The sequence below is a fragment of the Panthera uncia genome, chromosome B1 (genome assembly GCF_023721935.1).
Source record: "Panthera uncia isolate 11264 chromosome B1, Puncia_PCG_1.0, whole genome shotgun sequence".
Lineage (NCBI taxonomy): Eukaryota > Metazoa > Chordata > Mammalia > Carnivora > Felidae > Panthera > Panthera uncia.
In genome coordinates, this window is record NC_064811.1 from 125,732,516 (window position 1) to 125,746,609 (window position 14,094).

The window sequence follows — 14,094 nt, forward strand, 5'->3', positions numbered from 1 at the left end:
AGCAAAATTAGTTATTAATTTTTATGCATATTGAGCACTGCATGAACTCTCTCAAGTTTGGAATCAGATTTCACACCATCATCCTCATTTCCTTTTCCACATTAATTTCCACATAGTACTTGTTTTTAATCACAGTAACTGTTGAAAATTTAGTTATGCAAAAACTGACATCATCAAATGTAGCATGAATGCAAGTTGAAACTTGAGCTAGTAGTATGCATAGAGGCCCACATGACAAGTATACTGTGTTTCCCTCAAAAATTTAAAGTATCCTTCAGATTCCTGTGACTTCCCTGTAGTGTCCCTGATTACTCTTTCAACTTTGTCCCATGCATCACCTACCTTTAAATCAAGTTCAACTAACACTGGTTAAGCAATGAACAGCAAGTAAAGTACCTTATATCCCAGTCCCAACTGATAAATAGCAAAAATCTGGGCAGCATTAAGAGCTTCACTAAAAAGGTAAACTGCAGTCATCTGACCACAGAATACTCTATTTGCATCTGCTGTTTCTGACGAGCCCAGGAAACATTTGTCAAAGGTCTGTGAAAGAAAACAGATTGTATTAAAGAAAAAACAACAATATCTCAAGAAATAATAACCTATATTGATTAAATGTTTCAGGATAAACTTTGGTATAAATGTTTCATCTGTTCTAATCTGGCTAAATTAAAATAATTCATTTAGCATTTCACTTAATTCATTATTATCAAGTGTAGAGATCAAGAAAGACATCATAAAAAAGGAGAAAGCCAAAGTTTTCCAGAGTACAATAAATAAAATCTGACGACAAAGTGTATGTAAGAAAGAAGAGTCAAAGAAATCATGATGGATTCTGAAGGTTCATACTTGAGTAACCAAAAAAGCAAATGGAAGAACAGTCTTTGTTATAAGAAGGAAAATCATGAGTTACGTTTAGGACATAATCTGCCTTTCGGCGAGTTAATATGTATGGAGCCAACATGAATGGAGAAGCAGGGTTCTGTAAGTTTGGTGAGAAGTTAAAATTGTAAAGACAGACTTTTGCAGATATCAAGGTATAGACAACGGGTGAGATCATGGAATACAATCTCTCAAATATGTAAATCCAGAAAAGCAGATGCATGTATCTCTTCTAACGTTAAAAACAAAAAAAATTCTCTTAACATCTAGGTTACAAACCACATTTTAAAAATCCACGTGTCCACAAAGAAAGACTAAAGTTCTTCACATCCCTTTAAATGGTTATGCAACAAAAAAATCATTAGAAAGAATGTTGAAAAATAAATACGTATTGATATTAGGGAATACAGAAAAGTTGTTAACATTTGGCTTCTCAAGACAATCCACCTAAGTCAAATCACTGCTTCACATGCTGGTGATCTTGGCAAATTACTTAATCTCTCTGTGCTTCAGTCTCCTTACCTGTAAAATGGGAGATTATAATAGTACTTATCTTGCAAGGTTGGTGCTTTTAGAAAATAAAGGTATTTATTACAATGCTTGGAGTACAAGAAGCACTCAATAAAAGTTAACATAAGGAAAAAACAGGCCAAAAAACAACATATATATCTGATGCCCTTTTTGTGTTTTCAAAAAAAAAAAAAGGAGAGCTAACATTTACTGAGCACTTACTCTGTACAAGGCACTCTACTAATTAATTTGTAAACAGTATCTCATGTAGTTATCACATTAACCTTCTGAGATACGTACTATTTTACACCCATTTTCAGGTGGAGAAAACTTAGGCCTAATAGATTAAGGTCATACAGTCAGTAAGTGACAGAGCTGGGATTCAAACCTAAGACTATCTGTTACAAAAACCCAAGCTCTTAAGATTATCATTACATAATACATAAATATGCGTAGCATAGGATATAAAAGAAGAATTTAATGGTGAATGGTGTAATGGTTTGTAATCATTTTCCTATTTATATTTTTCAAGTTTTCTATTTGAAAATGTAATTGGTGGGGAAAAAAGAACATTTTAATTTAATTCCTATTGAAAATTTTAAATTTAATTTGAATTGTACATATCTTTTCCTCAATCCTGAAAAAATTATTACATAATAGTTATCTATAACAGCTATGAATTATTTGCAAAATTTATAAGCACGTATCATCCTACTCATTCATAAAAATGATCAGAATTCTGCTGTAGAGCTCCTAACTATACCCATTGTTACCTATAAATGCTCATCTTTACCCTATCCAGAATAATTTTTTAACAAGGACTCAACATTCTAGCCAAACTTAACTCTGCCATTGTGGTATTCTAAAATTTATACTCAATGTAAAATATATTTTTCATATTTTAAAATAATTTTTTCAAACCACTTACATCACTGGTGTTGACAAACCATGTTATCTCTCCATAGGAAGCTAGCTCACCATTCACATAACATCGAAGCTCACTGTTCTTCCATCGGTTATAAATGTGCACTATAGTTACCATATACCACTGAATAAGTAAAAAGTTTGGGAAAAAAAGGATTATGATTCTTGAAATAACTCAACCACACTCAAAATAACAAGTAAAACTTAAACTATAAGTTACAATTAAATATAAAAATAAAATAAATATCAATAAAATAGTATCAATATTCAACCTTTGGAATATTTAATCAAGGGAACTCTCAATACATAAGAACTTACTGTGAAATTACCTTTCCAACTCTTTACTATGAAAGTTTTCAAATATATCCCAAAAAAGTTAAAAGTTTAGTACAAATACCCTCTTTTCCACCATCTAGATACCACAATTGTCAACATTTTGCCACATCTGTTTTACCTATTTATCTATATGTACATACATTTTGCAGATGAACCATTTATTAATCTCTAAATTTTAAGGTACAAAAGAAAACACATATTACTACTACTACTACTACTAAGGTAACTTCCATTGATATTGTCTCATTGATATTATCCCAATACTCTATGAATAACAAAATATCATTCTTTTTATTATCCAAATCAGGGAAGTTAACAATTGTCCAGTGACTTATACTTCATTTTCTGAAACAGAATAAACAGAGTTGTGATCTACCACATGTTATGTCATTAATATTAAAACAAAGCATTTTGAAGGCTAGTATAGCTTGTTAAATTAATTACGACTTACTAACATCACATACCTTTTGTGGCTTAAAATCAAATTTCACACAGTGTTGAAAGCCTTTTCCTTTTGACTTTATTGAGGTTATAATCAAACAGCCCCCAACAAAGTGAGCAGAGTAACCAAGACCTTTGCTGGTTCTGAAACTATAAAGAGTAATTTTCATTTTACCTCTAAATATTCTTTCATTCTCAAAGGAAGATAGTAACACTGACTTACAAAAATACATACCAATATAAATAGGGTTTATCCTTATCCACATTGATGTTATTCACAGGATCCATTCTTAGCCAGGTATGAAATGTAAAACCATTCTGGTATGGCCATTTGGCTATAGGAGGTAATGCAATGGCCTAAAGAAAAACATTGAGTTATTAATTCACGTGAAAAATTTTATTACTGAAATCAAGAAAATGAGACTTTACAATGCTATATATATTTCTGCTACATGTTATTCTATATCATGTTTAAAGTATTTATAAGCTTATTTATCTGAAAGACTTTTCCAAATTTTTCAAATTTTCCAAAATACATAGTAGTGATGGTAATTTAATAAAATGATAAAAACATTCCAGATGACCTGCTGGATACACTCATCTTTGCTTCATTTCTTACAATGAAGAAAAGATTCAAAAGAATTCCAAATAAAAGAGATAGGTAGTGATATCAAATTGGAAATATGTTATTCAAATGTTAAGATATTAGAATAGAGAAAGATATACAAGAAAGGAAAAGAAAAAAGTTAACAAAAAGGTTAGAATATGCTAATTTTTAATAGCAAATATAAAGCTGAACAGAATTAGTTCATAACATTTTTCCATAACATTTTTAAATTAAATTCAAAGTCACTATATAAATAACTTTACCACCTGGTTTCAAATATTATTGAAAAGATAATTTGGGGACACCTGGGTGGCTCAGTTGACTGAGTGTCTAGCTCTTAATTTCAGCTCAGGTTATGATCTTACAGTTTGTGGGATCATGCCCTGCATCAGGGTCTATGCTGACAGCACAGAGCCTACATGGGATTCTCTCTCCTCTCTCTCTGCCTCTCCCGTGCTTGCATGCACACATGCACACCCTCTCTCAAAAAATATAAACACACACTAAAAAAAATTGTTTTAAAGAAAGATCATAATTTTATTTAAAAGTACAAATTTTAAAATCAAATTTTATTTCAAAGTACATAATGAAAGCAATCCAGAATAGCAAAACAAAATCTTGAAAATGAACAAAGTTGATATTCACGCTACCAAATTCAAAACCTACCAAACAAAGCTACTATAACAAAGACTGTGTCAGGGTGCCTGGGTGGCTCAGTCGGTTAAATGTCCAACGTTGGCTCAGGTCATGATCTTGCAGTTGGTGACTTTAGGCCCGCATGAGGCTCTGTACTGACAGCTCAGAGCCTAGAGCCTGTTTCAGATTTGGTGTGCCTCTTTCTGCCCCTCCTCTACTCCCTTTCTCTCTCCCTCTTTCTCAAAGATAAATAAACACTAAAAAAAATTTTTTTAATAAAAAAAAAAAAAGACTGTGTGGTACTGACGTAAAACCAGAAATACACATCAATGGACTAAAACTGAGAGCACAGAAATAAACCCCTATATTTGTGTTAAACTGATTTTCAAGAAGAATGTCAAGACAATTCAATGAAGAAACCACAGTTTATTTCAACAAATGTGCTGAGATAACTAGATATCCAAAAGCAAAAACATGAAGTTGATTACTTTCCTATATCATACACAAAAATTAACCCAAATAGATCATAGATCTCAATGTAAAAGCTAAAACTATAAAACTCTTGTAAGAAAAAAATAGAGGTAAGTTTTCATGACCCTGGGTTAGGCAAATCCTTCTTCATTATTCCACAAAAACCACAAGCAAGAAAAGAAAACATGTATGAACTGAACTTCATTAAAATTTTAAAAAGTTTGTGCTTTAAAGGATACGATCAAAAAAGTTAAGACAAAAGCCAAAAGAATGGAAGAAAATATGTGCAAATCATACATCTGATAAGCAACTTGTATTCAGAATAAAGAACTCTTACAATTCAACAAAAGACAAATAATTTAAAAATGGACAAAAGATACGAATAGACCAGACCTGTCTCCAAAGAAGATATCATACAACCAATACAGACATGAAAAGATGCTCTACATTATTAGTCACTAAAGAAATGCAAATCAAAACCACACTGAGATACTATTTGACCCCACTAGGAGGATTATAGTCAAAAAGATACCTGGGGCATATGTAAAGGGAGAAAGAAGACACATGGGGGAAGATAGGAAGGGCAGAGATGTAGTTTCGGGGAGAAACCAATGGTGGGTGCTACAGGAAGGAGCCATGGTCTTAGAAAAAGGCGAGAGACAGCCAAGAGAACACAACAGAACGCACAAAGAGAATGCTTCCCCAAACCCACTGGCTGGGAAAACGAGAGGGCCTGATTTTCATGAGTTCTTGCAATCAGTGGGGTTTAAAAACTAGTTTTAAAGGTTAGCAGGCTTGGCTGTAATAGAGTCCTTAGAGTGCTGCCCTAATTCTAGAGAGAAGGCAGGCAAACAACCCAAGGGTGCAGACAGCACAGAAGCAAGATTTGAGGGGCACCTGAGACACACTTGGCGGGAGATTACTCGCTCTTCCTGGAGCATTTCTCTGAGAGGTGAGCATGCAGGAGATGCCTTTCCAGGGACAAAGGAGCAGACTGGCGCTATTTCCTTCTCCTGCCCCTCAGCTTACACACAGAACTACAAGCAGAAAGCACCTCAGCCCCACACTGGCTGCCTAAATTGCTTACACCAAGTCCCACACCGCAGCACTGTAGCACAACTGCTCTTCTCCGTGAAGCTTGTCTCACTCCCAGCATGGCAACACACTCCCCCAGAAGACCAGCCCAGGCTGCTGCCCACGCCACATCCCTTAAAGCCTGGAGTTTTAAAACTCAGCAGGCTAGAAATTGATCTGAGGACTGAGAGAACAAAGGTGCATGTCTACAGGCAGAAAAAACCACCACCTTGTGGAGGACAAGAACTGCACAGAGTGATTTGGGGGAGAGAGGAGCTGTAGGCACGCTGAGAGGAGGGAGCCCTGACTGCATGGAGTGGAAGGAGTCGGGGGAGAGAAAGGAGGAGTGAATAAAGAATGAAAACACACACAGGGGACTGCACAGGAAAAACTCTTCCCCAAGACTAACAACAGGGAAGAAGAGGGTTTAAAAACTACAAGTTTTTTATAAATAGTGGAGTGCAGAGTCTGAAGTTTCAGGGGTCAGGGTCATTGTGCTCCTGTGAGGAAGGAGGACAGAAGCCCAACAGCAAGCAGTATCATCTGAAGATTCCCTGGGGTGCATAGAGGGAAAAAGTTTGCCTCCTTGGAGTTCATTTGGTAGCGGTAATACAGCCGCTCCAGGGGCAAAAGGTAGGCTAAGGCACCACTGAGCTGTCCAATTCACCAGCATAGGAACAAACATGCTGGCTGAGGGCAGAAAAACTTGGTGCCAGCTTTCTGCTGTGATTTACCATAAACTCCAAACCACACTGAGCAATCCCACAATCCTTTTCTGGGACAAGCCAGTACAGGCCACAGTGCAGCAAGACCTACCCCAGAGACTCAGCACAAGGCCTCACTGTGGGGCATCTCTCAAGTTTAGAGTTTTGAAATACAGCCTCGCCTGAAATATAATACAGGAGGGCTGTGCTGCCTGACAGATGGACAGCTTACACAGGGTGAAGGCAGGGATCTGAGAGAAGTCAGGGTCACAGGAGGGGTGACTGTTTGCTCTTCTGCGAGGGCTTACAGAGAAGCAGCAGATAACAGCTCCCTATTCCAGAGAGGAGACAGCAGGCAAAGCCATTTTCACCACGAGCCCACCAGATGACCCACTTCAGTGACCTAAACAGCACCATCAGTGGGAGACCGGCCACTACACCAAGCTCCCCTATCCCCCCGCCCTGACTCCTCACTGCCACCACCATCCCCCACCACCCTGCACCATGTAGATGCATCCCCACTAGAGCAAGTAGGCCTAAGAATCAGATCAACAGGGTCCTCCCCTAGAGGACCAGCACAAAGCCCTGGCACAAACAAGTCTACTGATCATAGAATGCTGCAAGGCTTCAGCGACAGGGGAAAGAGGATCTAATTTCCTTTGTATTTTTTTATTTTTAATACTTTAATTCTTTTTAATTTATACATATAAATGCATATACACATACATATTTCTTAACTGCTATTTTTTAGGATCTTCTTTTAACAAGCAGACCAAAACACACCTAGAATCCACTTAAATTTTTTTTCTAGACAAAGTGACAAGAGGAAGTAATTCACCCCAAAAGAAAGAACAGCAAGTAGAAATCAGAGCCAGGGATTTAATCAAAACAGATATAAGAGAGATGTTTGAACTAAAAATTAAAACAACAATTACAAGAATACTAGCTGGGTTTGAAAAAAGTATAGAAGACACTAGTGAATCCCTACTACAGGGATAAAACACCTAAAACCTAGTCAGACCAATATTAAAAATGCTATAACTGAGATGCAAACATAAATGAATGACATAGTAATGAGGATGAACAAAAGCAGCAAAACGAATCAGTGATACAGAATATAAAATTATGGAAAATAATGACATTGAAAAGAAGAGGGAGAGAAAGGTACTGGTTCACAAAAGTAGACTCAGGAAACTCAGTGACTTCTTAAAATGTGCTAACATTCATATCATAAGAGTCCCAGAAGATAAAAAAGACAGAATAAGGGCAGATGATTTATGTTAGCAAATTATAGTTGAAAACTTGCCTAATCTGGGGAAGGACACAGACATCAAAATCCAAGAAGCACAGAAAACTCACATTAAACTCAACAAAAGCCTGACCTCACCAAGATATATCATAGTCAACTTCACAAAATACACAAACAAGTAAAGAATTCTAAAAGCAACAAAGAAAAAAAGTCCTTAACTGACAAGGGAAGACAGATCATATTTACAGCAGATCTATCCACAGAAACTTAGCAGGCAAGAAAGGAATGGCAGGATATATTCAATGTGCTAAATGGGAAAAATAGGCAGCCAAGAACACTTTATGTGGCAAGGCTATCATTCAGAATAGGAGAGATAAAGAGTTTCCCAGACAAACAAAAACTAAAGAAGTTCATGATCACTAAACCAGCCCTATAAGAAATATTAAAAGGGATTCTCTGGGAATGCAAGCTGGTGCAGCCACTCTGGAAAACAGTATGGAGGTTCCTCAAAAAATTAAAAATAGAACTACCCTACGACCCAGCAATTCCACTACTAGGTATTTATCCAAGGGATACAGGTGTGCTGTTTCAAAGGGGCACATGCACCCCAATGTTTATAGCAGCACTATCAACAATAGCCAAAGTATAGAAAGAGCCCAAATGTCCATCGATGGATGAATGGATAAAGAAGATGTGGTATATATATACAATGGAGTATTACTTGGCAATCAAAAAGAAAGAAATCTTGCCATTTGCAACTACTTGGATGGAACTGGAGGGTATTACACTAAGTGAAATTTGTCAGAGAAAGACAAATATCATATGACTTCACTCATGTAAGGACTTTAAAAGACAAAACAGATGAACATAAAGGAAGGGAAGCAAAAATAATATAAAAACAGGGAGGGGGACAAAACAGAAGAGACTCATAAATATGGAGAACAAACAGAGGGTTACTGGAGGGGTTGTGGGAGGGGGTAATGGGCTAAATGGATAAGGGTCATTAAGGAATCTATTCCTGAAATCATTGTTGCACTATATGCTAACTAATTTGGATGCAAATTTAAAAAAAGAAAGGAAAAGAAAAGAAAAGAAAAGAAAAGAAAAGAAAAGAAAAGAAAAGAAACAGAAAATAATAACATGAAAAAAAAGGGGGACTCTCTGAGTGGCAAAAAAAAAAATTTCTTTTTAAAAAGTCAACAAAGGCTAAAAAAGGAACAGAGAACATCACCAGAAACACCAACTTTACAGGTAACACAATGGCACTAAATGAGTATCTTTCATTTATAACTCTGAATGTAAATGGCCTAGTGTTCCTATCAAAAGACACAGGGTAACAGAACAGATATTTAAAAAAAAAAAAAAAAAAAAAAAAAAAACACCCTTGGGGCACCTAGGTGGCTCAGTCAGCTAAGCATCCAACTTCAGCTCAGGTCATGATCTCATACTTCACGAGTTCGAGCCCCGCATTGGGCTTTGTGCTGACAGCTCAGAGCCTGGAGCCTGCTTCGGATTCTGTGTCTCCCTCTTTCTGTGCCCCTCCCCCAATCACCCTCTATGTCTGTCTGTCTGTCTCTGTCTCTCTCTCTCTCAAAAATATATAAACATTAAAAAATTTTAAAAAAAAAAACAAAAACAAACAAGATCCATCTATATACTGCCTGCAAGAGACTCATTTTAGACCTAAAGACATCTGCAGATTGAAAGCGAGGGGACTAAAAGCCCTTAATGGATGCCAAAAGAAAGCCATTGTAACCATGCTTACATCAGACAAACTAGATTTTAAAACAAAGACTGAAATAAGAGATGAAGAAGGGCATTATATCATAATTAAGGGGTCTATCCATCATAAAGATCTAATAGTTGTAAACATTTATGCCCCCAACATGAAGGCACCAAAATATATTAATCAATTAATACCAAACAAAAAGGAACACATTGACAATACAATAATAGTAGGGGACTTTAAAACCCTTCCACAGCAATGGACAGATCATCTAGGCAGAAAATCAACAAGGAAACAATGGCTTTGAATGACACCTGGACCAGATGGACTTAATGGATATATTCAGAACATTCCATCCTAAAGCAGCACAAAATACATTCTTTTTAAGTGCACATGGAACATTCCCCAGAACAGATCACATACTGGGTCACAAATCAGCCCTCCACAAGTACAAACAGCCTGAGACCATACCATTCATATTTTCATACAATGCTATGAAACTTGAAGTCACCATAAGAAAAATATCTGTAAAGACGACAAATACATGGAAGTTAAAGATCATCCTACTAAAGAATGCACAGGTTTACCAGTAAACTAAAGAAGAAATTTTAAAAATACATGGAAGCAAATGAAAATGAGAACACAACAATCCAAAACTTTCGGGATGCAGCAAAGGCAATCCTAAGAAGGAAGTATATAGTAACACAAGCTTAACTCAAGGAGCAAGAAAAGTCTTAAATACACAATCTAACCTTACACCTAAAGGAGCTAGAAAAGGATCAGCAAATAAAGCCTAGACAAAAGAAGAAGGAAAATAAAGACTAGAGCATAAATAAAGGATATAGAAACAAAACAGTAGGACAGATCAACGAAACTAAGAGCTGGTTCTTTGAAATTATTAATAAAATTGATAAAGCTCTAGCCAGACATCAATGAGAAAAGAGAAAGGACCTAAACAAAACCACGAATGAAAGAGGAGAGATCACAACAACCCCACAAAAATACAAATAATCATAAAAGATTATAAAAAAAGTATATGCCAAAAACTAGGCAATCTAGAAGAAATGGACAAATTCCTAGAAACATACAAACTACCAAAACTTTGAAACAGGAAGAAATAGAAAATTTGAACATACCTATAACCAGCAAAGAAATCAAATCAGTAGTTTAAGATCTCCTAACAAACAAAAGTCCACGGCCAAATAGCTTCATAGGGGTATTCTAATACACATTTAAAGAAGAGTTAATACCTATTCTTCTCAAGTTGTTCCAAAAAACAGAAATGGAAGAAAAACTTCCAAAGCCCTTCTACAAGACCAGCATTACCTGGATTCCAAAACCAGACAAATAACCCACTATGAAAGAGAATTACAGGCCAATATCCCTGATGAATACTGATGCAAAAATTCTCAACAAGACAATAGCAAACCAAATCCAACAGTACATTAAAAGAATTAGTCACCATGATCAAGTGGGAATAATCTATTCCTGGGCTGCAGGGCTGGTTCAATACTCACAAATCAATCAATGTGATACTTAATGCACTTAATAACATGCACTTAATAAATTCTTAATATATTTATTAAGATACAACATGTATGTATGTACATGTACATGTACATTATGTATTAAGATACAATATGCACTTAATAAAAGAAAGGATAAGAACTGTATGATCCTGTAAGCAGATACAGAAAAAGCATTTGACAAAATACAGCATCCATTCTTGATAAAAACCCTCAACAAAGTAGGGATAGATGGAACATACCACAACATAATAAAGGCCATATTTGAAAGACCCACAGCTGATATCCTCAATATCGGCAAAAACGGAGAGCTTTTTCTCTATAGTCAAAAACAAGCCAGGGATGTCCACTTTCACCATTACTAATTAACATAATACTGGAAGTCTTAGCCTCAGCAATCAGACAACAAAAAGAAATAAAGGCATTGAAATTGGCAAGGAAAGACTCAAACTTTCACTACTTGCAGATGACATGATACTCTATGTACAACACCTGAAAGACTCCACCAAAAAACTGCTAGCACTAATACATGAATTCAGCAAAGTCACAAGATATAAAATCAAAGTACAGAAATCTGTTGCATTTCTATCCACCAACAACAAAGCAGAAGAGTAAATCGAAGAATTTCTCCAAAAAATTAAGACACCTAGAAATAAACCTAACCAAAGGGGTAGAAAATCTGTACTCTTAGGTAGGAAACTGAAGAGGACACAAAGAAATGGAAAAACATTCCATGCTCATGGATTGGAAGGACAAACATTGTTACAATGTCTATACTACCCAAAGCAATCTACGCATTTAATGCAATCCCTACCAAAATACCACCAGCAGTTTTCATCGACTTAAAATAAATAATCTTAAAATTTGTATGGAACCACAAAAGATCCCAAATAACCAAAGTAATCCTGAAAAAGAAAAGCAAAGCTGAAAGTACCATGATTCCAGAGGTCAATCTATATCACAAAGCTGTAGACATAAAGAAAGCATGGTACCGGCACAAAAACTAACACACAGATCAATACAACAGAATACAAAACCCAGAAATGGACTCACAACTATATGGTCAATTCATCTTCAACAAAGCAGAAAAGAATAGCCAATTGAAAAAAGGCCATTTCTTCAACAAATGGTGTTGGGAAAACCAGACAGCAACATGCAGAAAAATGAAACTGGACCACTTTCTCAGACCATACAGGAAAAGAAATTCAAAATGGTTGAAAGGCCTAAATGTGAGACAGGACACCATGAAAATCCTAGAGAAGAACACAGGCAGAAACATCTCTAACCTCAACTTTAGCAAGTTGCTACACATGTCAGTGGAAGACAAGTGAAACAGAAACAAAAATGAACTACTGGGACTTCATCAAGATAAAGAGCTTCCACACTAAACTAAAGGCAGCCTATAGAATGGGAGAAGATATTTGCAAATGACAGATCTGATAAAGAGTTAGTATCCAAAATCTGTAAACAGCTTATGTAACTCAAAACCCCCCAAAAAACAAATAATCCAGTTAAGAAATGGACAGAAGACATGAACAGACATTTTTCCAAAGAAGACTTACATGTGGCTAACAGACAACTGAAAAGATGTTCAACATCACTCATTATCAGGGAAATACAAATCAAAACCACAGTACGATACCACCTCACACCAGTCGGAATGGCTAAAATTAACAGCACAGGAAACAACAGGAGTTGTCGAGGATATGGAGAAAGGGGAACCCTCTTGCACTGTGGTGGGAATGCAAACTGGGGCAGCCACTCTGGAAAACAGCATGGAGGTTCCTCAAAAAGTTAAAAATAGAACTACCCTGCAACCCAGCAATTGCACTACTAAGTATTTACAAGGGATACAGGTGTGCTGTGTCAAAGGGGTACACGTACCCCAATGTTTATAGCAGCACTATCGACAATAGCCAAAGTATGGAAAGAGCCCAAATGCCCGTCAACAGATGAATGGATAAAGAAGACATGGTGTGTACACACACACACACACACACACACACACACACACACACAAATGGAGTATTACTCAGCAATCAAAAAGAATGAAATCTTGCCATTTGCAACTACATGGATGGAACCAGAAATCGTATGATTTCACTCATATGAGGAATTTAAGATACAAAACAGATGAACGTAAGGGAAGGGCAGCAAAAATAATACAAAAACAAGGAGGGGGACAAAACATAAGAGACTCTTAAATACAGAGAACAAACTGAGTGTTGCTGGAGGTGTTATGGCTGGTTGGATCGGCTAAATGGGTAAGGGGCATTAGGGAGGACACTTGTTGGGATGAACACTGGGTTTTATACATAGGGGCTGAATCACTGGAATCTACTCCTGAAATCATTATAACACTATATGCTAACTAACTTGGATATAAATTAAAAAATTAAAAAATTAAAAATTAAAAAAAGATATTATCAAAAGCAAAGTAAAAAGTGACAAAAGATAATCTCAGTAAGAACAGACTGAAATATCTTCAAAGAAAAATTTGCTTATAACAAGCAGACCAACGTAATATGAGGACGTTAAAAAGCTCTATATATAACATATATACATTACATAATGCACTCCTATAAAACTTTGAAACATTACAGATATTACCAGCAATGTCTTCTTTATAAACTGATTAATTAACAGCTTATAAGAATGCTGAAACTGGGGGCACCTTGGTGGCTAAACCGGTTAAGCATCTGACTCTTGCTTTCAGCTCAGGTCATGATTTCACAGTTAGTGAGATCAAGCCCTGCCTGGGGCTCTACGGTGACAGCAGGGAACCTGCTTGGGATTCTCCCTCTCCACCCCTCCCCTGCTCACACCCACGTGGGCTTTCTGGCTTTCTCTCTTTCTCTCTCTCTTTCTCTCTCTCTCTCTCAAAATAATTAAATAAACTTAAACAAAAAAAAAGAATGCTGAAACTGATAAAATTTGGCAACTCACAAGTTAGGAACTCTTGCCAAAAAGTTTCAAAGAGTTATTGTCATTCTATACACCAGGTGTAA

At 36.3% G+C, this 14,094-nt stretch overlaps 1 protein-coding gene across 4 annotated transcripts in view; it reads right to left on the reverse strand.

The window, feature by feature from the left end:
- The window catches only part of LRBA (LPS responsive beige-like anchor protein), a 785,855-nt gene that overhangs the window by 672,409 nt on the left and 99,352 nt on the right, over positions 1–14,094 (reverse strand). For all 4 annotated transcript variants that reach the window (XM_049632267.1, XM_049632266.1, XM_049632264.1 and 1 more), the window contains exons 6-9: positions 3,329–3,450; positions 3,117–3,243; positions 2,321–2,440; positions 397–543 (exon numbers count right to left, since the gene is read on the reverse strand). In XM_049632267.1, the coding sequence (XP_049488224.1) occupies positions 397–543; positions 2,321–2,440; positions 3,117–3,243; positions 3,329–3,450 (516 nt within the window). The remainder of the gene's footprint in view (positions 1–396; positions 544–2,320; positions 2,441–3,116; positions 3,244–3,328; positions 3,451–14,094) is intronic.